The sequence below is a fragment of the Penicillium brevicompactum genome, assembly GCF_028827555.1.
Source record: "Penicillium brevicompactum strain IBT 35665 chromosome Unknown utg000001l_segment0_segment0, whole genome shotgun sequence".
Classification (NCBI taxonomy): Eukaryota; Fungi; Ascomycota; class Eurotiomycetes; order Eurotiales; family Aspergillaceae; genus Penicillium; species Penicillium brevicompactum.
This window is the reverse complement of record NW_026623203.1, coordinates 2818582-2841738: the sequence shown is the minus strand read 5'-3', so window position 1 is coordinate 2841738 and position 23157 is coordinate 2818582. Positions and strand designations below refer to the sequence as shown.

At 50.9% G+C, this 23157-nt stretch overlaps 12 protein-coding genes across 12 annotated transcripts; 7 read left to right on the top strand and 5 right to left on the bottom strand.

Moving 5' to 3' along the window:
* Positions 1–362: 362 nt before the first annotated feature.
* On the top strand, positions 363–1567 carry N7506_000862 (amidohydrolase family protein; the record flags this gene model as incomplete). The annotated part of the gene is made up of 2 exons (XM_056950158.1): positions 363–1347; positions 1407–1567. 2 exons carry the CDS (start codon positions 363–365, stop codon positions 1565–1567), a joined length of 1146 nt encoding a protein of 381 aa, XP_056816073.1.
* A 150-nt stretch (positions 1568–1717) lies between these two features.
* Positions 1718–3233, bottom strand: N7506_000861 (uncharacterized protein; the record flags this gene model as incomplete). Its single annotated transcript, XM_056950157.1, has 3 exons — positions 1718–2676; positions 2728–3090; positions 3149–3233. 3 exons carry the CDS (start codon positions 3231–3233, stop codon positions 1718–1720), a joined length of 1407 nt encoding a protein of 468 aa, XP_056816072.1.
* A 537-nt stretch (positions 3234–3770) lies between these two features.
* Positions 3771–5015, top strand: N7506_000860 (putative cell cycle control protein (Cwf23); the record flags this gene model as incomplete). The annotated part of the gene is made up of 1 exon (XM_056950156.1): positions 3771–5015. One exon carries the CDS (start codon positions 3771–3773, stop codon positions 5013–5015), a length of 1245 nt encoding a protein of 414 aa, XP_056816071.1.
* Positions 5016–5186: 171 nt separating this feature from the next.
* N7506_000859 (YgfZ/GcvT domain-containing protein) lies at positions 5187–6515 on the bottom strand (the record flags this gene model as incomplete). The annotated part of the gene is made up of 1 exon (XM_056950155.1): positions 5187–6515. The coding sequence occupies one exon, from the start codon at positions 6513–6515 to the stop codon at positions 5187–5189; it is 1329 nt and encodes a 442-aa protein (XP_056816070.1).
* Positions 6516–6763: 248 nt separating this feature from the next.
* N7506_000858 (decapping enzyme complex catalytic subunit DCP2) lies at positions 6764–9347 on the bottom strand (the record flags this gene model as incomplete). The annotated part of the gene is made up of 2 exons (XM_056950154.1): positions 6764–9243; positions 9317–9347. 2 exons carry the CDS (start codon positions 9345–9347, stop codon positions 6764–6766), a joined length of 2511 nt encoding a protein of 836 aa, XP_056816069.1.
* A 703-nt stretch (positions 9348–10050) lies between these two features.
* N7506_000857 (DUF4112 domain-containing protein) lies at positions 10051–10987 on the top strand (the record flags this gene model as incomplete). Its single annotated transcript, XM_056950153.1, has 3 exons — positions 10051–10125; positions 10183–10397; positions 10453–10987. The coding sequence occupies 3 exons, from the start codon at positions 10051–10053 to the stop codon at positions 10985–10987; spliced, it is 825 nt and encodes a 274-aa protein (XP_056816068.1).
* A 128-nt stretch (positions 10988–11115) lies between these two features.
* Positions 11116–12274, bottom strand: N7506_000856 (uncharacterized protein; the record flags this gene model as incomplete). The annotated part of the gene is made up of 3 exons (XM_056950152.1): positions 11116–11468; positions 11519–12138; positions 12189–12274. The coding sequence occupies 3 exons, from the start codon at positions 12272–12274 to the stop codon at positions 11116–11118; spliced, it is 1059 nt and encodes a 352-aa protein (XP_056816067.1).
* Positions 12275–12560: 286 nt separating this feature from the next.
* N7506_000855 (uncharacterized protein) lies at positions 12561–14525 on the top strand (the record flags this gene model as incomplete). The annotated part of the gene is made up of 7 exons (XM_056950151.1): positions 12561–12635; positions 12693–12902; positions 12963–13288; positions 13348–13388; positions 13439–13513; positions 13565–14175; positions 14235–14525. The coding sequence occupies 7 exons, from the start codon at positions 12561–12563 to the stop codon at positions 14523–14525; spliced, it is 1629 nt and encodes a 542-aa protein (XP_056816066.1).
* Positions 14526–15200: 675 nt separating this feature from the next.
* N7506_000854 (uncharacterized protein) lies at positions 15201–16817 on the top strand (the record flags this gene model as incomplete). Its single annotated transcript, XM_056950150.1, has 1 exon — positions 15201–16817. The coding sequence occupies one exon, from the start codon at positions 15201–15203 to the stop codon at positions 16815–16817; it is 1617 nt and encodes a 538-aa protein (XP_056816065.1).
* A 109-nt stretch (positions 16818–16926) lies between these two features.
* Positions 16927–18146, bottom strand: N7506_000853 (WD-repeat containing protein SWD2; the record flags this gene model as incomplete). Its single annotated transcript, XM_056950149.1, has 3 exons — positions 16927–17705; positions 17761–17986; positions 18045–18146. The coding sequence occupies 3 exons, from the start codon at positions 18144–18146 to the stop codon at positions 16927–16929; spliced, it is 1107 nt and encodes a 368-aa protein (XP_056816064.1).
* A 693-nt stretch (positions 18147–18839) lies between these two features.
* N7506_000852 (putative mitochondrial oxaloacetate transporter (Oac)) lies at positions 18840–20058 on the top strand (the record flags this gene model as incomplete). Its single annotated transcript, XM_056950148.1, has 6 exons — positions 18840–18856; positions 18913–18987; positions 19052–19181; positions 19245–19716; positions 19768–19913; positions 19966–20058. 6 exons carry the CDS (start codon positions 18840–18842, stop codon positions 20056–20058), a joined length of 933 nt encoding a protein of 310 aa, XP_056816063.1.
* Positions 20059–21638: 1580 nt separating this feature from the next.
* N7506_000851 (ribonucleotide-diphosphate reductase subunit RNR2) lies at positions 21639–23066 on the top strand (the record flags this gene model as incomplete). The annotated part of the gene is made up of 4 exons (XM_056950147.1): positions 21639–21668; positions 21748–21978; positions 22071–22404; positions 22462–23066. 4 exons carry the CDS (start codon positions 21639–21641, stop codon positions 23064–23066), a joined length of 1200 nt encoding a protein of 399 aa, XP_056816062.1.
* Positions 23067–23157: the final 91 nt, after the last annotated feature.

Below are 23157 nucleotides of genomic sequence, written 5' to 3'. Positions count from 1 at the left end.
ATATGATCCCTCGTCAGATTGCGAAGTGGATTTTGAAGCGGCTGTCTAGATGGTAGTTTGAATGAGACGAAATGCTATTCAGTTCCCCACCTAGAAAGCTCTGTAGTCCCCAAAGAGATTGTCATGTACGGGGTTCCCTGCGACCCGGAAGAGGCATGCAGGGAGCATGCAGGAGGCGGGGTTACTATCTTTTAACCAGATATCATCCGCGGCGTTTTTAAAAGCACTGAGGCACATCTCCCCGCACATCTCTTATCTCTCCCCCTCACATCTATCTCATCCAACACATCCATCCCTCTCCGCTGTTTCTGTCTGAGATCTACAAACAACCAGTTACGAAAAAGTATTCATCTACGCCCATCATGCCTCGCCCTCTCGTCGTGGACATCCATACCCATGTCTATCCCCCAGCATACATGGCGATGCTCCGCGCTCGCAAAACAGTCCCCTACATCCACGATCCACCTACTGGGGAACCACGCCTGATCATCCTCTCATCAGACGACGACCCTGCAATCCCAATTGACCAGCGCGGCCGCCCAGTCGACTCATCCTACTCAGACACCAACGTCAAGCTAACGTTCATGAAACAGCATGGTATCAACAGCAGCGTAATTTCCCTCGCGAACCCATGGCTAGATTTCCTCGAGCCAGCCGAAGCCCAGACATGGGCTCAGCGGATCAATGATGATCTAGAAGAGACCTGCGCGCAGGTCAATGCCAGTTCTGATGCGACCTTGCCGTTGAAGGAAAGGTCGACTCTGTTTGCCTTTGCGGCTTTACCACTAAGCGCGCCCGATCCCGAGATCATTGTCAATGAGATCAAAAGACTGAAAACTCTACCTCATATTCGTGGTGTGATCATGGGGACTTCGGGGCTGGGAACTGGTCTTGATGATGAGCGACTTGGGCCTATTTGGGCTGCTCTGGAGGAAACGCAGATGCTTTTGTTCTTGCATCCTCATTATGGTCTTCCCAGTGAGGCGTTCGGTGGTTCGGAGGCGATGAATCGCTACGGTCATGTCCTTCCTTTGGCTTTGGGATTCCCGCTTGAAACTACCATCGCTGTCACTCGGATGCTGTTATCTCGTGTCTTTGATGAGTTCCCGCGGTTGCAGATATTGTTGGCGCATTCGGGTGGCACTTTGCCATTCTTGGCTGGGCGTATTGAAAGTTGTATCATGCATGAGCGGAAGTTTGCTGAAAATGGTGGTGATGTTCCCGGGCCGCAGAGGAGTATTTGGGAAGTTCTGAAGACGAACATCTTCCTTGATGCGGTGGTTTATGGAGTCGCTGGCTTGAAAGCGGCAGTAACAGTTGGTGGAGGCTCTGATCGTCTGATGTTTGGTGAGTGCATTTGTTTCGGTGATATTGTTTGTCTTCGGTTGACTGACCCTTTACCTTAGGCACGGATCATCCGTTCTTCCCTCCTCTGGATGAAAGAGAAAAGGAGTGGCTTAGTGTCACAACTAACTATAACGCAATTGAGGAGAACTTTGGCGGGGATAAGGAGGCTGTGACTGCTGTTTTGGGTGGAAATGCTGCTCGTATTCTGAATCTCGAGTAAACATTCATGGGTATCCTATTTCATATCAATACATTGGCTTGCATCTGCGACTCAATCAATAGAAAGTGCACCGAGGTCCGTCAAGCGAAGTGGGTGTGAGTGTGTAAATGTAACAAACCAGAGTAGACACTTGGGTATACACTGAACCGATCATTTGGAAACAAACACAGTCTTCAGCATATCCCAGCCAACCAAACGCCACAGCTCCTGCGTCAGCCAGTCTGTAAATTTCTCCTGCTCCGTTGGCAACCCATCAAGTGGAGGTGGTGTTTTCGGGCGTCGCAAGACCTCCTGAAACATGTGTTCATCAGACCCAAAAACGGCTCGTAGAAGCGTTTTTTGCAACCGATCCTTAGCGTTTGTAACGAATTGGCTAAAAGCCAAAGCTTTCGTGGATGGGTGGGGCTCAACATCAAATATTCTGCCGAGAAGCCGGACGAGATATCTGGTTTCAATCTGCGCTTGACTCGGCGTGAGACCTTCGTCTGTCATTTTCTCTAGACCTTCGGGGAATGACATGCCCGGACATACACCCATGGGAAGTCTGATATCATGAAAGACATGAAGAGCCAGCATATTTCCAATGCGACGAAGGAGAAGGAAGAGGAATCCTTCCATCACTTCTTGGTCCGCCAAGCGTGCCAGATCCAGGGAAAGTGCCATTGTGCAGAGCAAGTCTCCTAGGTGAGATGCTAGTGCTTCCATATCGACTGTATCTTGGTCTTTGTTGCTTTGGTTGGAAAGCCAGGTGCAACGCAAGGTAAGTGCTGTCATGATGGACTCGAACAAGCCAACCAAGTAGTAGGTGACCTGAGCCTGGTGTTGTTTTCCGTTCTCGTTTGCAGCAAGTTTTTTCAATGACTTGTGCACGAGATGAAAAGCAAGTGTCACTCCATTGAAGATCGCTTCGGTCTCTGGTGTGGTCGACTCCGCAATTTCTCTCTGAGTATGCTGTGCCGAGCTCGTGTTTTGGGCCATCAGGATCAGTTTCTGCTCTGCGGACTTGCATAGAATAACTGCGGCTGTGGCCAAGCTTCCAAGCGAAGAAGGGGTGGGCCTTTTCTGGAGGGCTTTTTGGAGCGTGTATATCTGTCTGTTGATACACAAAGCTTCATAAAATCAGATTAGTGCCCATGTTGAAAGGGTCAAGGGCTTCCTACTATTTTCATCACCGGGTCCATTACTGTCCATCAATGAATATGCTTGCTTGGGAGCGCCTGGTAGCCTCACGCGCTTGTTGATTTCATCTGGACTACCGGCGTTTGTGCCAGCGAACGGCGCCTTGCGTTTGTTGGCCTGGGTGGTTTCGAGGCCACCAGTGTCCTGTACTCGCAATTTCCAGACAAGATCATCAATCTTCTGTTGAAGCTCGTGGACCTGATCTTGCAATTTGCTCTGCTTTGCCTCTGACTGTTCATAGGCCTGTTGCCAGAAAGAGACGCTGTCGAAGAACTTGTCCATTGAACCACCATGACCCTGATCTTTGGAATACTTAATGAAATGTCGAACTTCCAAGATGTAGTCTTCAATGCAAGTGTTAGTTCTTGGATGATTTGAATCAACCGATGCGTAGTGTCTTACCTTTGAGGTCTCGCTCTGGGGGCTTGTGCTTGACAAGCGTCAAAGCCAGGGCTAATTGAAGCTTAGATGGAGCTGGGACACCCATTTTCGAAACTCATCGGATGCGCTTCATTGCCAGATGGCGAGTTTGTGTGGACTCGAGATGATAATGAGTATGGATGAAAGTCCATCCAGATTTCCCTGAGTTGGGATTATGGAGTGTTCAGTCCACGTGCCGCCGTGGTATATACAAAACGGTCAAATTTGGAAGAGCGAGATCAATGAGCAATACTAAGAGAATTTACTAATTCAAATATCGATACGCTTTGAAATTTGTACATATATAATACACAATCATTGGAATGAGTTTTGATCTATCCAGACCTGTGTCAGAATTGTTTTGATCTGTTCCCTTAACTTACCAGTTGGCGGACTGAGGCGGACCCACCGCCCAAAGCAGAGAGCTCTGACATGACAATTTTCCAACCTGACATCTCTCGCGAACCTTTAACACCATCAATTTTCCACAGAGATCCGCCTAACCAGGACTAAACCCCAGAGGGAACAACGACTTCAACTTTTGCGACAGCGAGTGCCTCTCTTACCAAACCTTGCCCAGCGACAGCCCGTCGCATAACTCAAAATGTCCAACGACGATCTCAAGGCGCACGCCGCCTCAAACCAAGACTTCTATGCCCTCCTAGATGTCCAAGCGTCCGCTACCGAAACCGAGATTAGACGCGCATACCGCCGCACAGCTCTGAAGTACCACCCCGATAAAATTGCAAACCCCACAGCAGCCGACATCGACAAGTTCCACATCCTTCAGATCGCCTACGATGTCCTTTCCGATCCAGATGTCAAACAGCTATACGACAATGCGAGGGAAGCGCGACTGCGCAAGCAGCGCGAGCGGGAGATGATGGGTGCAGCGAAGCGGAAGATGCGCGAGGATCTAGAAGCTCGTGAGAGGGCAGGCGCTACAGAAGGTGCTACGCAAGGTGTCAAAAGGTCATGGATGGGCGATGATGATGCGGAAGAGAAATTACAGCGGGAGATTGAGAGGATCGCTGAGGATGGAAGGCGCAGACGACGCGAGGCGGATGAAAAGCGCAAGAAGGAGGTGGATGATGCGCAGAAGAAGGTGCAGGAGGAGGAGGAGCAAGCGCGGAAAGCGGCGGACCGCAGCAGTCAGCGTGTGGATCGGACGAAAGATGCGGTTGTTCCTGAGCTTGAGCGTGCGGTGAAAGTGCGTTGGGTTAGGGAGGGCCGTGGGCTGGAGCTTGATATTGAACGGCTGGCTGTTCTATTTGAGCCTTTTGGGAAGGTTGAGAATACCTTCATGCTCAAGGATAAGCGCCAGCGAGTTGGAGAGAAGAAAGAAAAGAAGACGTTTGCGACGGGTGTCATTGTTTATGTTTCGATCGTGAGCGCCCACGCTGCTGTCATTGATAGCGAGAAGAAGCTTCGCCAGCATGCGGGCCAGGATGGCGAGTGGGGTCTCATCGAGTCCGTTTTCTGGGCATCAGGAAACCAACCCGACTTGGGAGCCCAGGCAGCTGAGCCCGCACCGGATACACCAACCACATCAAGTCAAACCTCAAACGGTGCCCCCAAACCCTCATTCAAGTTCCCCGGTCTGAATTCGGCCCCACCTCCATCAGGAACAAAGCCATCATTTGGCTCGTTTGCTTCTGCATCCGCCGCGGCAGCTGCGCCGAAGGCATCATCGTTCAAGCCGTCACCGGGCACGCCTAGTTTGCAGGAAGTGACGATGATGAATCTGAAGAATGCGCAACGAGAGAAGGAGCGGAAAGCGCTCGAAGAAGAGCTTGCCCGCGAAGACGAAGCCGCAGACGCCGCAGAAGCAGCAGCCAAGGCTACCTAGCTGCGAGGCCATCACATTTGCCTCTTCCTTGGCCATTTTGTATAGATATCAAAGATACCCCAAGCACGTTATGTGTACAATGTTATATGAGTTGAATAGAGATACATGAGCTATTTACATATCTGTTTTGAGTTTTGTATTGTACAGGTACTGGTCGAAGACACGAGTATCTCACGATTGTTGAGCTTCGCTCTCCTCTTCCTCTTCCTCTAATTGCTCGACAATTTCCCTTGCCCGCATAGCATCTTCGGCATCGGTGTTCCGTGGCGCGGGTTTCTCTTCTTTACCGCCGGAGATGAAGTCTCGGAGCCAAGGTGGCACAAAAGCACGTACACCAACTTCATTAGGTTGATCTACCTCCGGTGCCCATGAGAGCTTGAACTGATGTTCATGAGGACGAGCAGGAGTCTCTCCCATCAAGGCAACGTCAGTCATCACTTCAAGACGACAGAGTGCAAGTCCAATATTGCCAATTCCGTTCAGGAAAGTTCCCGCACTGCGGTTTCGCCGAGTAGCAGCACCGGCCTTGACAATATCTGCTTCGCCGGAAGGCATAGTGAGTTGCACCGAGGGATCATATGTCAGGGTTTCCAGGCCGTTTTGCGTTTCCGAAGCTAGATCATAGAGCTGCACAGGCAAGAGACGCTTTCTTGTAACGCCGCGGTGATGTGTGCGAATCGTCAACTCTTGCCCAACATAACAGCCCTTGCGGAAGTCGATACCGCGAGACATATCCATATTGCACTGGAGTGGCAAAGCGGAACCACTGAGGACCTCCGCCTGACCTTCCGCAACACCATGGAGGAATCGACGGACGGTATACGAGTCTAGCTCAACTTCCGAACCCGGGACCTGCGCCTCGTCAGGTAGATGTGTGCGCAAGCCGTCGGAGCCAGGCGTGATGATCCGTGATCCGAAGCCTGGAGCGCGTGTGTCGATGCATCCGGCGATTTCGGAAGTAACAGAGAAAGGAGAAGCCGAGTCGGATTCCAGGCTGTAGGCAGCCCACCGTTGTGGTTCTGCGTGGTTCTTCCACGAGGACCAGATAGTGCGCTCGCCATCCTCGAGAGCGCGGAGCTTGAGTTTCGCGCGCAACTTATGTTTCTTGAGATGCTTCATCAGTATTGGAACTTGGCTCTTGTCCACTTCGACTAGCCAGCCTGAGTCGGGACCCTGGGTTTCGGCGCCGGGGAGCGGGTAAACGAAGGCATCATTGAGGACTCGGCCTTGGGAGTTGAGGAAGGCAGTGTATGCACCTGTGCGGCGGATGCTTCGACTGGGATCATTGGCGACTAGCATGTTCTGGGTCATCAAGCCCTGGAGGAAGGTTGTGCTGTCGATGCCGCTGATGGATATCAATCCACGGTTTGTGAGTCGGCTATACCCAGCCGTCGGCGGGAAGGGAGCATTCTGGCTGTTTTGTGTACGTTGTGCTGTTGTTGAGAAAGCCCGACTGCGATCCAAGCAGCGGCTGCAGACCGAGGGGCGTGGGCGCATCATGGTTGAGTTGGTCAGAGCAGCCAATGCGGGTTCATGTGTTTCTTTACAAATCGGCCGATGACGTTGGGCGGTGGCAGAATAAACATCGGCTCAACTGCCGATATCTACAAGTAAAACCAACACGGGCTCAAAGCTACGTTTGAAATTGGGTGTGTAGATGTAACCTGATCCAATATTACAATGTGGATAATGATGTATCTCAGATAGGCCGTGATTAAGCCATTTACAAAAAAAAAAGTCGACTGGGACTATTTGTTTCCCTTTGCGACTCCTTCCAAGAATCCAAGCAAGAACGCCTTGTTGCTCGGGGAAGAAACTTGGGTAGTGTGATGAGCCTGGGCGCCTCCATCAGATGGCGTGCCATGCCGAGAGATTGTCCCTCCGCTATTAGGATGGTAGCGAGATGACATAGGGCTGACAAAACCTGGAGGTCCGTTTGGCTGTTGGTATGCCGCTCGCGAGTCAAGCGGGGCGGAGCCAGCTGGCTTTGGAGACGAAAGCCCATCCCCCTTGGCGAACAAGGACAAAAGTGACGCCTTCTGCTCGGCAGTTTGACTGGGGCGTCTATCAAAGTTTCCTTGCGGGGCCAAGCCCTGGCTGTGCTGAGGACCTGGCAGACTCGGCTTCCGCTCAGGGGTCTCTGAATGAGGAGCCGCGGCCATCAGTTCTTCGTAACCAGTTTTATCAGACCGACGTAAGATTTGAGGCTGGAAATTCTTGACGGGTTCAGGGGCCTGCGGGGCCTGGGCTGGTGGAATCGACGTTGTGCGCGAGAGGGGCCGGTGTGGAACCTCCCGTTTGGCAGACTGGGGTCGCGAGAGAATTGTCATCGGTGAAGAGGTTGGAGGTGTTGGGTTCTGTTCTCTTCTACTCGCGGGGTTTCTGCGACTCGATCCACCGTTCGATTTGTGGGTCGGCTTGGTGGTAGTCTCAGGCTGTGAGGCGCCTGCAGTCCCATAAACAGTAGCTGACACTTGACCAGGGGTGATATGGCTGTGAGGTTGGGCACTTGAATACTGTGCTGGTGAATTGTAGTGATTCTGCGGGCGCTGAAGAATCTGTTTGCTGGGAGGTGCTGGAGACGGCACAACCGGGTTTCCTGACAGCTCTACTAGCTGAGAACTGGCCAAGCTTTGGGGTCCCTTCAACAAGTTCAAAAGACCATCCTGGTGCTGAGATGTCTTGCGCACATGGGGAGAGTCTTGCACAGGAGCTGCCAAGGTTGCCGGGCCCGGACCTTTCGGGGTCTGGACTTTGAAAGCGTTCAGGAGTGCCAATGAGTGAGTTGTAAGTTTGGGCGGAGGTAACTTGCTCGCTGGTGGGACAGCTGGACCGTGACTTCGAGAGGCTGGGCCAGATTCAGAGAATTGAGGATCACCAGTGCGCTGGAAAGGTGCAGGCATATGGCCTTGGGGAACGGGGTATTGTGACACGGGAGGAGTTTGAGAAAAGTGTGGCATAGGAGGAGCAGCAAGAACATCTGGTTGCACGTTGGAGAATCCGGCTTGAGAAGGAATTGATGGCCCGTTTGAAGGGTACTGTAAGCCAATGTGGGCATGGCCAGGGAGGAAATGAGGAGTCTGCTGCTGTTGGGGGAAACCCGGGAAAAAGTTTGGCCCGATGGGATGGCCCGTATGCAGAAGATTTGGCTGTGCTACATGTGGGAGCGGCGTAGCATCATTATGAGAAACATGGGGAGCGACCTGCTGAGCTTTACCTTGGAGTAACAAAGCGAGGAGTGCATCTGATTTTGATGCATCAACTGCAGGATGCTGACCTGGCTCGGAGACAGGCTCTTGCATTTGCGATGGCATGCCACCGATTTTCAAAAGGCGCTTGAGGTGATCCGACGCATCTTGAGATGAGGCCACCTCGGGAAGATCACTCGGCCTCGCCACTTCTGCAAGAGACATCCCAGGAGTACCATTTGCATAGCCGTTCTCTTCCACAGAAGTGTATCCCTCAAGAATAGCCGCCTGTTTGGCGGCAGGTTGTGCCTTGAGATCCAGCTTCTTTTGCTGGGCGATCCACTTCTTCAAGGGGTGCAAGAAAGGAGCCACCATGTAGAACTTGTTCGCATTTGCAGCCGCGTACCCCTCATCTTGCTGCCTGTTCTTTCTCATCGTGGGCAGGTCTGCCAGTTTGTACCATTCGATCTTGCTGATCTCTTTGCGAGTGCGAGGCTCGAAGTAGGTATCACGAGGAACACCTCGGAACACAAAAAGCTGCATGTGTTGTTCTCTCATGGTAACTTCAATGTTCTTGACGTCGTCATCATTCTTGATCAGATTGGCGGCCCGAACATCAAACCCGGTCTCTTCATATACCTCACGAATGGCACAATCGAGATCCTTCTCGCCCTTGTTGATTTTTCCACGAGGAAAACTCCAGTTGGCTCCCTTCTTCCAGCCCTTTACTAGCACAACTTCATCCATGTCCTGGTTCAACATGATCGCGCCACGGACGGGAACTCGAGTCTTGTAGGCAAGGAATTCTGAGAAAGCCGCAATATGGTGCTGATGAGACCAATTCGACATCAGTGGGCAGTGTTGGAAAATGCGCATGGCGAAAGTCTTGAGATTGAGGGACGGCAAAGCAGGGTCTAATGGGCGTATGAAGTCCTCATAGAACCACTGTGCCTCTTCGACCTGAAAACATATTCGCTCAACCGACTCGAGCTCTTCGCGGGGAAGATTGATAATGAAACGGACACACAGGTCATCCAGCCCTGTTACAAACACCCCGCCGGCCTTGGTCAGTGGCCTGTCGTCATTCCGATCGATGGAACGTCAGGTACTCACAATCTTCTAATTGCATCTTTGTTTCTGTCATATTGTTGGAGATGCTCTGGCATTTCAAAACTTTAGTGAGTGAAAACCGGTTGCTCACTTAGTCCGACGGCGCAAACAGTCGAAACAAGCAAGCCAGCACTGTGGAGATAACAGCTTCCAGGAAGGGTGGACCAACCCAGGGCTGTGTGGATGTGGCGAAGTTGCTATGTCAAATTCTGATAGCAGAGTATGCAGGAGGATAAGAGGTTGAAGTGTGCCAATCAGCTCAGAGAGAAGAGTGAAATGAGGTGTTGGGGAGCAACTAAGACCAACGTGCCGGAGCTGCCCAAGTTGATGATCGGGTGACTAAGGTGTGGCGGTGCAGAGTGTAACGCCACATGTGGCTGCTCACTGACATTCCAGGATTCACGGGTATGACGTCTGTCGCGGAAAACAATTGATCGCCCTGGATCCCCTGTGACTGGATTTTTATATTAAATCCCCATTCTCAAGGAACTTTTCACTACTGTCCTTTCGCATCCCTTTGAGCTTGGATTAAGGGAAACGAGCGCCTACTGAAACCCTTGATCGACCAACCAGCGCTAAGCTTTTCAAAGGATCAAAGGCTTATCTTCTATTTTTGTTACCCTTGCTCGCGATCCTCGCAAGGAGCGTCTGCTTTCACAAGAAATATATTCACCGGCATTTTCTATCTTTACAGTCCTTTCCACAAGGACTTTTTTCTTCGATTTACAACGTTCAAGATGTCGAAAGCTCTGGTATCTTTGATTGGGAAGAGGGTTCTAGGTGAAACTGCCAAGAATCACTTTGGCACCGAGGTGAGAATCCATACTGATTGGACTGGCAAAGACAGGTGGCTAATCAGGCGTCATTAGGACCCTTACTTCGAAGAAGTTCCAGCTTCACGACTCGGTCGTACCTTCGGAAAGAAGACGCAGAAGCGTCGCAAGGCTATTCCCCCAGGATTATCAGACAATGATAGCAAAGTCTTGACCAAGGTCAAGCGCAGAGCCTACCAACTCGACTATGCTCTCTTCAATTTATGCGGAATTCAATTCGGCTGGGGAAGTGTGATTGGATTGGTTCCATTGTAAGATCTATCAGAGCACGGTCGCGAGAGTGAGACATATGCTAACACAACCCAGTATCGGTGACGCTGGAGATGCCGCACTTGCCATGATGGTCGTGAAATCTTGCGAGGGAATTGACGGGGGACTTCCTGCGGCCTTGCGCATGAAGATGATGATCAACGTGATTGTCGATTTCGTCATTGGACTTGTTCCATTCATTGGTGACCTTGCCGACGCTGTATACAAAGCCAACACCAGAAACGCGGTCATCCTCGAAACCCACTTGCGCGAAAAGGGCGCCAAGGCTGCCTCTAAGCGCAGCAGACGGCGATCGCAAACACGACGGGAGGACAACAGACGAGAAGAAGCAGTCGAAGTCGATCATAGTCTCCCCGACGCGTTCGACAGACAAGAAGGTGGAGTGGTCAGCGACAGCCCCCCGGCATACGATTATGCACACCCATCGAGCCGTGGGGCAGGGCATGACGCTGGCCCGGAGCCCCCGACCAGACCTCAACCCGCCAAACAGCCCAAGAACAACCGCTCATTTGGCAGATGGTTTGGCGGAGCGAGCCATCCCGAAGATGATTTGGAGCGAGGTGGACGGTAATGCTTCACGCATGATGATCTTGAGATGCAGCACATTTTCAGATACCCCATAGTTATTGGCGATGGATTTAGGGTGGGAGGATTGTTTTTGGCTCGTTTAGTAATTTGATCAAACGAATGTTGTTTCTTTTAGCAAAGCTCGTCAGGTCGAGATCGCATACATCCGTAACAAAATTGGGAGCTTTGGTTGTCCTGTGCCTGGTTGGAAACAGTGACTCCGGTATTTCCCTCGGTATTTCCCAGGAGACCAGCACACAGAGCACACGTAGCGGCAGAACCGGAGGTCGAGGAATCGAGTTTATTAGCTGTTCTTGCTACGTTCGCCATGACACCTGGGTACTTTGCGCCCTGGCTCTGGACATATCGTAGCATCAACTCATCGATGGAAAGGTTTTTGGTGAGAACATTTTCCGATGGCGCCTGCTCGGGAATTATTATATCAGAAAGCTCTGGGCAGATGCTCTCGTATTGATGCAGCTCCGCTTTGTATAGGTCACGCAACGGGTATTCAAATTTCAAGCCCCATGGAGACATGCCATCAGATACTTGCCAAGTGAGGGAGGCCCCCGTCCTTTAGCAACGACAGCAAGTGCTTTTGCGGCGAGACGGCTGTCCGAATCACCCCAGATAACAGACTGGCATCCGGACTTCTTTGCGAATGCAACAACAAGTCTTGTTAGTAAGATGGTGTCAATGTCGGCCTGAGAGGTGGCTGTAGAGATGGATGAACGGAAGGCAGTCAACCGTTCTTCATTGGAGAGTGACTTGTTATCCTTGAAATGAGGTCCTGCATATTCCTGCATGATTTCTTCGACCTCCACGTCGTGATCAAAGATGCCGTGGAAGGGAACGCAGGAGAAAGTATAGGCAGGGTAGGTGGCTTGCATCAATTTGAATTTTTGATCGAATGACTCGTCTGTCGCAGAAATTGTTGATGGATCAATGACGAGTACGTGAACGTCATAGCCTACAAGACGTCCTGCATCGAGGCGCCTCTGACGATCAGCGTGCAATACATGCATCAGAACCGACGAGGAGACGCCATAAGATACGGGAAGGAGAAGCTTATGGGGCGCATGGTCTCGTCCGTGGGGTCGGTAATGAATAAGGCGCCCAACGACCTTTTGGCCAACAAAGCTTTTGTAGCAAGGTCTGGTGATGTTAGAATCTCTCGGTTGGAGGGGTTATAGATTGTCGCATACTGGCAAAGGTTCTTCTGGCGCACAGTGATCTCGAATTCAGCATCCTTGCAGTTTGTGCATGGCTGCTTCAGCTCCTTAACCGGCATGATGATCAGCTGGCTGCCAATAAGTATGGGTTGTAGGCTTGAATAAAAAAAAAAGATCAACCCAAGTTGGAAACTAAAATTAGTGGCAGATTTGGCTTAGATAATATCCACGCGCGGCTTCCCCGGTTTGGGGCCACGCATTAAGCTCAACGGTCTCCTTAACCTCCCGTCTTGCTAATCCGTCGCAGCGAATCTATTGCCTCGCCGCTCATATCTCTGCTTTGATGCTGTGTGGTCTTATCATTCCCCTGACACCCGGAGTCTAGTCTAGCCCAAATCTACAATCATGAAGGGCTGGCTCCAGACCTTGGGCCTGACAGCCCTACTGGCGAGCCAGGCGCTTGCCAACGATGTCGAATTGGTAAGATACCCTTCAAGCTTCGGGACACTATAAATTGGCGTTTGCATAAGCTCACAGTACTCTTCGCAGAAATCCGATGATGCGCACCGACAACGATGCTCAGGGATGTACAGTCGCAAAGCTTGGGGAGGAAGTGTTGACCCTTTCATATTGGTGAAATTCTCCAAATCAGCTGGGGCACCAGAAAGCGACCCTATGGCTAGTTTAGTCATCTTTGAATGGTCTGATGAGGAATTGATTGGGAAATACCGCTCAGAGGACGCTGAGGTAAGTTTCATGTGAATTACTTCAACCTTGGGGCGCGGCTAATTCGTTATCCGAATCAAGCTCAAGGAAACAATCTGCGATGCCTCCAATGTTGATGCGAAAATCTGTACCGAGGACCAACTCGGCTCTTTCGTTCTTACGGACAATGCTACCGACGTTTCCACGAGCCCTATAATCTCCAAGGCGATACACTTGAATGACCCCGATGCCCTGAAATACCCTGTCAGGAAGACTGGCTTCTACTGCGTGAGCACCTATGCGTACTCCGGAGAGGACTATAAGGCGGTTGTCACCTTCCGAAACTCTTATGGCGAGCTCCCCGCTGCACAAATCGCGAAGCTTCCATTCTATGGGGGTTTGACCATTGTGTATGCTGTGATTGGAATGTAAGTCAAAGCCAACCCGATAAGATACATGATCACAGAAACGCTTACATCGAGTCTAGTTTCTGGGCCTTCCTATACGTGCAAAACCGTTATGATATCTGTACGTCAAATCATTTTCCCACTTCGAATCCGTACTAACGAGCCTGGTAGTGCCTGTTCAAAATTACATCACAGCGATTGTGGTGTTCTTGATTGTTGAGCAACTGATGACGTGGGGATTCTACGGTAAGTCAACTGCCATCGAGCTTTTAGTCACCTTCGTCTGACTTGTAACAGAATACCAAAACCGAAACGGCCTCAATGGCGGAGCTAAAGCTCTCATGGTCATTGTGGCAGTACTCAACGCAGGCAGAAATGCATTTTCGTTCTTCCTCCTGCTCATTGTCTGCATGGGCTACGGTGTCGTGAAACATTCCTTGGGCCGTACCATGATCTATGTTCGTGTCCTGGCCATCGCACACTTCATTTTTGCCGTGGTTTACTCGGTGGCCAGCTTGTCGATCACTCCAGAGAGTGCTGGCCCATTGGTGCTGCTGATTGTCCTCCCACTTGCCGGAACATTGACTGCGTTCTATGTGTGGACTTTGAACTCACTGAACGCTACCATGAAAGACCTCATTGACAGGAAGCAAAAGACCAAGGCCATGATGTACAAGAAGCTGTGGTGGTGTATCCTCGGCAGCATCATCGTGATCTTCGGTTTCTTCTTCATCAACTCATTCGCTTTCGCCGGACGCAGTGACGCCAGCTTTGTTCCCGACCACTGGAAGGCCCGATGGTTCGTGCTCGATGGCTGGCTCAACCTGGTTTACCTGTTTGATATCGCTTTCGTGGCTTACTTGTGGCGACCAACTGCTAACAACCGCCGGTTCGCTATGAGTGACGAGGTATGGATTTCTCCCTTCTCTAATGAATGGCATAAGATGAATGCTAATAATCATTATAGCTTGCTCAAGATGATGATGGATTCGAGATCCGATCATTCGGCAGTGGCCTGGATGAAGAAGATGCCTATGATGCTCCTCCCGATTACCCTGGCAGCTCAGCCGCTCAGGGCCGCCGTGATCTGTCCCCAGTGCCTCCCAAGCCCGTCTCCTCGGCACCCCGACAGCGTGAGTCCCTCGAGGAGGAGACAATATTCGCGGTGGGCGAAGAAGATGGTGATAGATGGTCCGAGGACGAGTCACCTCGCAACTCGAGTGAGAGGGAAAGACTCACCGGCAAAAACAAGGATTAGATTACATTTAGTTTATTGTTGATGTGTATTGATCTTACTTGGTGCAGATGCACTCGGACACCTATCAAGGTCAATCATCTATCTGATTGATCATGAACACGGTATTTTTTTGAGGAGCAACTTATCCCTTCGTTCAGGGTGCAAGCATGTCATGGCGTTTGTCCTTATCACTTCTGTCAACTATCTTGTCCCCTTGGCTGATCTTTATTATACGTTGGTTGGACACAGTGTAATTTGTCTAGCAATGAAACCCGATTCCTCATGACTTCATTCAATGTACAGCATTAGGTGGGCCTCTAGATCTATGTTTGTAGTATTGGTTTCAGCCCCCGCCTCTCACTTGCTAGTGAAGTGGACATCGGTAGAAGCGGCCAGAATACATCTAATGAGTCACAAGTTAATGAATTTTCATGACCTCATGTTTTAAACCTCGTTCATATAGAGATACAGATTCAATTTTACCAAAAGCGCATCTCTACAACCCTGGAAGACTGGGAATGCGAGTGATCAATCTGATAAAAACGTCCGCACTTGCCCCACACGACACTCCATTAGGTACCAAACAGCCGCAACCCTCAAACAATCTGCTCCACGTGCTCTCACATCTCGCCAGCCCATGAGCAAATATAAAAACAGTTCAAAGTCATTTTATCTTCGTGGAAACAGATCTCCATAATGGCAACAAACACCGACCCACATCGGGAACTGGATGACAGCCAAACCGACAATACAAGCACTGGCACCGCCAGACCACCAGAGGCCCAGGAACCGACCTCTCGCACAAGCGTCACACTCTCCAGACAATTGATTCAAGAATGCAATGAGCTTCTTGACGATGTCGATGCTTATTCAGCTCTTGTGGCATCCACGCTCCGCAACCCGCAGTTCGTGGAAGTGCGCCAGTTCCGCACAAACGTGAATGTCGAATTGAAGATTCTTCACAAGATGGCGAAGCAAATTGATGAAGCCATCGGGGCAGAGCAAGAATCTGCTGATCCAGATACCGAAATGCGCCTGCTACATACTCTGCGCTCGTCAAATTTGCCGTTTTATCAGGCTATTTGGAGGGTTACGAAGGGGTCCTGTTCTGGGCTGGTTGCTCTTGGGAGGAGGTTTTATTGGGAAGGGGAGACGAAGGCGAGAGTGCGCGAGAGATCCAAACTGAAAGCTGGCGCGCAGCCTGAGAAACCACCCAACAAGGATAAGCGCAAGAGTGCTATGGTTGACATTGTTGCCGATGACGGGCAGGAATGGGTGAAGGTTTCGACTATCTCGGAGAGTCGACTGCTATTTGAGATGGCAGAAAAGGGGTGGGAGTGTGATAGCGATGAGGAGTCTGAGTCTGAGGAGCGGACTGTGTTGCAGAACGAGGACGACGACGATGATGACGATGAGATGGAGCTCATTAAGCTGGCTCGAGACTTACGCAGAGCTTCTAATGCCACGCGGGTGAAATACGTGCACCCTCGGCTACGGGTTGTGATACCAAAGATTGAGGAGGGAAGTGTTCCTGCGATTGATTCTATCTTGACACAAATGCGGAGCTATGGTGTTCAGGTCGAGTGTCAGCAAAGTTTACCGACGAACACTGGCACTGAGCTGGCCTATCTACTGCCTCAACCATTCAAGAACTTCACACCTACCCTGAATGTTGACTGCACCATCCTGCTTGCCGTGGTGTCCGACCTTTCACACATCAAAGACATTGTCCCAACATTCCAATTCCACCCTGCTATCCTTCGACAAATCGAGGTTGAAAAAGAGAAGCCACTGTTGCCCTCAGAGATCTGGCCGGCGATGAGTGGCCGTGAACTTATTGCCACTTCAGAAGCTGCAGTACGCTTTAAGGAAATAGTCGAGACAATCGGCACAGACACCGAGAAGATCCGCACTCAGTTGCTGATGGGAGAAGGACCATATGAAGGGCTCGACGGGGAAGCCATTCGGCGAAAATTCCAGGAATTGTCCAACTACCAGATTCCTGAGGAGTGGAAAATTCCCATTAAAGTGGTCGATGCTCAATCAGCGATCGATGCAGCCAAAGAAAAAGACGAACTTCACCCCGTGGTATATGAAGTTGCGAAAACGTTGTCGGACATAAACAACAGCGTGTTCTTGTACGGTTGGGTCACGGGGTTAACGACAATTTCCAGCAATCGCACAATCGATAAGCAGATCGAGGCCACGGTTGAGAGCAGCAGGGAAGACGATGATGACCTCAAAGGCCCTGATGTTTGGATTTGTGACACAGCGCGAAGTCTGGTGGGGAAAGATAAAGATAGAAGAATATAGACACGCCAATAGAGTCTTCCTCGCCCGCGGGGTATCGGTTCTGAGAGATGTGCCTTTAAATTTTTGGAAAGATCGTAACTGTCATCTTCTGTTGTCGTGATATCCGGAGTTACTTCTCGGAAGATTTGGAAGGGTCGTCAGGGGCCCAGAAGACGATTTCCTTCTCAGCACTGGCGATCATGTTGTATCTTGGGTTCCACTCCACCATGGCTGTAGCTTTCTGGTAGGGCAGTCTGTATGCAGGCTGCAGTGCGGGGTCCGCCGCGTTTGCCTGGTTGATATCCCACATAAGCAAACCGGGTTGCTCGCCATTTCCACCAACAACGTATCGCCCGTCAGGCGAAAAGCACGCATCTCCCTGTCCAAGTGGTTTGCCAGTGGTAGATACCGGTGCCGCACGACCGGATGAGCCGCTCTTGCCCGCAAGGAAGGCCTTGACGGTACCCTCATAGGCATCTAGAACGTAGTGACCATGGTAATCTGTTCCGAGCAACAAAGACTTTCCGTCGTTGGAAAACTCCAATTTAGTCCATGCGCGTCCTCGAGTTGAGGGTGTGAATCTCTCTTCCCATGGAGCAAGGTCAAAGGTAGAAAATGGCGCTTTGTCGAAGTTGCGGAAATCGTAGAGGAGCACGACGGAGGTGGATTGAGAGGCAATTGCAATGACTGCACCGGAGTTGTCAAAGGCGGAGAGGTAGGGAGTCGCGATGTTGAGTTTTCCTTGTGGGTTTCTGGAGTTTAGGTCCCAGAGCGTCACGGTATCATCCTTGGAGCAGGATATGAAGGCGTCGCTGGCGGGGGAGAGAGCTAGGCAAGTGACCTGGTCACCAACTCCGGTAAAATATCGAACGTAGCTCTCGTTATGAAGATCTAACAGTCGCAGATTATCTGTCGATGGTTAGCTTACAGAAAGGGCCCAGAGCGAAGGTATGCCATCACGTACTATCAACCTTGGTGCTCGCGTGGAGTACTTGACGTGAATGGTGAGTAAATCGTGCGAGGTGGACACCATATTTCTTGGAGGCCACTGTTTTGTTAAATTTTCCTTCTTTCACGTCGTAGGTGTGAATGCTCTCGTCATTTCCCGCGCCGACGAGGTAATCGCCTTGGTCATCAAAATCCAAGGAGGTCACGTATTTCGACGGTTCCTTCTTGCAGGGATAGAAACCCTGGCACAAATAACTGTTAGCCTCAACATGGTAAATATTCATGTGGATTTTGACCTACCTTGCTAGGGCGATAGTAAGGAACGGTTTCTGAGACTTTTTGTGATCGGAGGGGAGCTTGAGCGGCCGTGGCCAGCTGCGGTGTTGATTGCCCCTCGGCCATGGTGATGAACAGCTAGGTTGAATTCAATGGTTTATTGTTGGGTATTGCACATAACAGTACTCTTGAAGACGCGATCGGACGGATAAGAGGGGATTGGTGTCAACAATTGTTATCGAAGCTCCGAGCAGAGCTCCGCATGATCGCTTTTTTGCGCGCTACACCGCTTTTGATCTATGTATACACGGGACTGGCCTATCGGAGCAGTATGGGGTTGCTCCAGGACTGATTTGTACCTCAGCTTGAAGCAAGGAGCGCATTTTTGCAGGACAAAGATCTAACCTCATATCTCCCCATTGCATATCGAGAGACATATTCCTAACGCATGTCAAGAATATCCAAAATGGGCTATAACCGCTGATGCCCGTCACCGGCGGCTCACCGCCCAGTAAAACTCCGGGGCTACCCACACCAGCACCGAGGCCGGAGGGCCAGGCACACATTGACCAATGACCGTTGAGCCGAGTTCAATTCGCCGCATGTAAGCTTTTATGCCCTGGCATCTCCCTCATCTTTCTTCCTTCTATATATTCCATAGGCTATACTCAGGTGTATTTTGGGCCAGCATTTACACCCTGCGCATTCGTGCTTGACGTCTCCTTCGTTGCACTGTCACCCGCCCCGACCCCCTCCGATAACCGCTAGCCGACACCCATCTGGGCAGTCGTCCCCTCGCCAAATTACCAATCAAACACCATGGCGACAACTGGAGGGTATGATATAGCCATGCGCCATTGCGCCTCGAGTCTGAGGCTTACCTAGTATACAGTGCGTTCATTGCAGGCGGTATCGCGGCATGCGGTGCGGTCACAGTCACTCACAGCTTCGAGACGGTGAAGATCCGGTAGGTCGTTTGCGTCGCTTTCTCACTGGCGCAATTAGACTAATATGACCCGGTCGATCCCTAGTCTGCAGTTGCAGGGTGAATTGCAAGCCAAGAGTGAGGCTGCTAAGAAGTACAAAGGTGTGCTGCATGGTGTAAAGGTCATCCTGCAAAATGAGGGACCTCGGGGTTTGTTCCGGGGTATTGGATCTGCCGTGAGTGAAAATCCGGGGTAATATGGATCCAAGCGCATGAGACTAACCTCCCTGGGCCTCTAGTATGTATACCAAATCCTGCTGAACGGCTGCCGTCTGGGCTTCTACGAGCCCATCCGCTCAAACCTCACATCCACCATCTACAACGACCCCAAGGTCCAATCCCTTGGTGCCAATATCTTTGCAGGTGCCGCTTCTGGTGTCATCGGAGCTGCTGCCGGATCGCCCTTTTTCCTTGTGAAGACTCGTCTCCAGTCATACTCGCCTTTCCTCCCGGTGGGCACTCAGCACAACTACAAGAACTCGATCGACGGATTGAGCAAGATCTACAAAGGCGAGGGTATCAAGGGTATCTACCGTGGTGTCGGAGCTGCCATGATCCGTACTAGTTTCGGCAGTTCCGTCCAGCTCCCCACATACTTCTTTGCCAAGCGCCGTCTGACCCGCCACTTGGGCATGGAGGAGGGTCCTGCTCTGCACCTGACCAGTAGTGCAGTGTCTGGCTTCGTTGTGTGCTGCTTCATGCACCCTCCCGGTAAGTGGATATACCTACCTGAAATTGGTGCCTGGCTGACTTGATTTCTAGACACGATCATGGCCCGTATGTACAACCAGACTGGTAACCTGTACGGCGGTGTCTTCGACTGTCTTCTCAAGACCGTTCGCACCGAGGGTCTTTTCGCCATCTACAAGGGCTTCTTCGCCCATCTGGCCCGCATTCTACCCCACACCGTAAGTACAGACCGAACTCTAACTTGCGATACGATCTGACCCCGCATCTTAGATCTTAACCCTCAGTCTGGCTGAGCAGACCAACAAGTTGATGCGGCGCGTCGAAGATCGGGTTCTGCCCGACTCTTTCCGTGAAGGAATCTAAGCAACTCAGACGATACCCACAGGGATCTCAAGTCGAGATCTAACACTGCTATCTGCACTGGGGTTTGCATAGAACATTCTGGGCATGCTGCTTTCGATTTAAGCATAGAGTTGGCGTTCCTCCCGGATCTCTAGAAGGGAGTTGGTTGTATATATCCATGGATTAGTTACACATAAAAGATATCTTGGCACGCTTAGAGCATCACGAAACACAAGAACGCGCTAGCACGTGGCGATGCAAGGTACGCCCTGAATACAGTAGAATATCTGGGGGTTGCCCTGGAGTGAAGACTTCAGGCTTGCAAGGGGTTTGCCACATTGCACTGTAAACCCATCCATAAAGTTACGAAGTCACATTTGAATAAAGTGGAACATCCTTGCCTAACATCGCAGGTATCCAGCGCAACAGCCTAAATTATTAAATAGCGGTAAGCCAAGTACTTGGCGCTTGAGCGATGCTCAGGTACGAAGCACTGATCACGGAACACGGAGTTGATCATGCACAGCCTTGAAATTAACAAATTCGTACTATTGAGTACTCCAGATTGCTGCCTTCTCAGACACGCGAACCCAGATGATCGGCGTGTCATGTACGGAGTACTTCCAAGGTTTACTTGCTTGTATCCACTGCGGTACAGAAATTTCTACCATATGGGGCAATCCGTACTTCGTCCATCCTTCATTCTTTGACAAGATCTGCCACATGTCAGAGTGTTGCTACTCAACCTTAACTTGTCCAAGGTACAAACCGTACTCCTGAGCTTTCGCAGGATGGGCAAGTATCTTCGACTTGGGTCCATTTCGAAAATGCAGGGAGACCCTGTTCCCACCAAGAACGCGAACGCGTGTGGGGAGCTGAGCTCGACCTGACCCCGACACGCCGGATATCGGAGTACCGATGATCACGGAAACAAAGCCAGTAGACGAATGAGATGTCAATCCGCTGGATCTAGGCCTGAAAACAAGGCCAATTAGAGCCGTAAATCCGGGTTGTTGTGCTAGTCGCGTCGCGCGTTAGCTCCTCTGGCTTATCTGATCTTGATGTGGGGACAAATTACGTCGAAAATTGGAGACGCGTTGCTTTGTTTGAGATGGATCTGGTTACTCTGAATACCCGTATACCATGCTATGTACTGTGTATGTTTCTGGAAGTGGTTATAGTCTATTAGACTCAATTCAAAGCTTTACTATAGAGTAAGTAAAGTACAAGTATAGAGCTGTCACTGCAAATGCTTGAGCAGATTAAGATGTATGATCAGAATGCACAAGAGTCCTGCACAAGAATGGGTCCTCAGGGGGGCTGGTATGGAGCACGGCCATCTTTTCGGATGTTGCTGGGTCTCAAGTGGCATGAGGAAAAGAGGCGAACGCGTTCTGGTACCGTTACCTAAGCACCGCGTGGTCACGTGGGACGTGACTTTGCAAGTCGCGCTAGAGAAATCGCCAATCCACCGGGAGTACTTAATGGACTTTCTTTTCCCTCATCGATTCTCGAATTTCCCATCCCACTTCATAAGCTTCCTTCCATTCTTGTCTTGAAGCATTTCTCTGTCACATTACATTCCTCAGATACTTGTCTCAATGGCTGCCCAAGTTACTCCCTCGAAGCAGGTACGTGATGTCACGCTTTTCGCCTCTCGCGTTGGACGCGTCGTGAATGACCTCGAAGCTAACAAATACCCTCCATCAGGCTGCTTCCTCCCTCGAGAACCTCAAGATGTCTGACTCCCCAGTCAAGAAGCTCGACTTCACCTCCGTTGGCAAGGAAAATGTCCCTACCTCCGTGAAGGTCGACACCGTCGAGAAGCCCGTCGAGAAGACTCTTACCAAGGCCGAAGCTATCAAGGCCATGGAGGCCACTGAGCCCCTCCTCCAGGAGAACCCCCATCGTTTTGTCATGTTCCCCATCAAGTACCACGAGGTGAGTCATGTCCACCACGCGTCGTCACGCGTAAAGTGGTTAAAGTGGAGAATTTTTCGCGTGAACATTAGTGCTAATTGATATCCAAAAAGATCTGGCAGATGTACAAGAAGGCCGAGGCCTCTTTCTGGACCGCAGAGGAGATCGATCTTTCCAAGGATCTCCACGACTGGCACAACCGCCTGAACGATGATGAGCGTTACTTCATCTCACACGTCCTTGCCTTCTTCGCCGCCTCCGACGGTATCGTTAACGAGAACCTGGTTGAGCGCTTCAGCGGAGAAGTTCAGATCCCCGAGGCTCGTTGCTTCTACGGCTTCCAGATCATGATGGAGAACATCCACTCCGAGACCTACTCTCTCCTCATTGATACCTACATCAAGGAGCCCAAGCAGCGCACATACCTCTTCGATGCCATTGACACCAGTAAGCATTGTCTCCCACCAACACCCACAATTGACCTTTTCACTAACCTTTCCTCAGTCCCCTGCATTGCCAAGAAGGCCGACTGGGCCATTCGCTGGATCAACGACAAGGAGTCCACCTTCGGTCAGCGCCTCATTGCTTTCGCCGCTGTTGAGGGTATCTTCTTCTCTGGCTCTTTCGCTTCCATCTTCTGGCTGAAGAAGCGTGGTCTGATGCCTGGTCTCACCTTCTCCAACGAGCTTATCTCCCGTGACGAGGGTCTCCACACTGACTTCGCCTGTCTGCTCTTCTCTCACCTCAACAACCGCCCTGAACCCCAGGTTGTCGAGGACATCATTGTTGAGGCCGTCGGCATTGAGCAAGAGTTCCTGACTGATGCTCTTCCTTGTGGTCTTCTCGGCATGAACGCCGCCCTCATGCGCCAGTACATCGAGTTTGTCGCTGACCGCTTGCTCGTGGCTCTTGGCAACAAGAAGTACTACAACTCCACCAACCCCTTCGACTTCATGGAGTCTATCTCCCTGGCCGGCAAGACCAACTTCTTCGAGAAGCGTGTCGGTGACTACCAGAAGGCCGGTGTCATGGCTTCCACCAAGAAGGAGACCAACGAGAAGGGCGAGGCTGTCGCCAGTGATGGTCTCAACTTCGATGAGGACTTCTAAGCGAAGACCTCATTCCCCTTCCTCCCCCTTCTTGTTTTATACCCTCTCCCCTTTCACATGATATCACGTTGTTTTCTTTTTCCTTTTATTG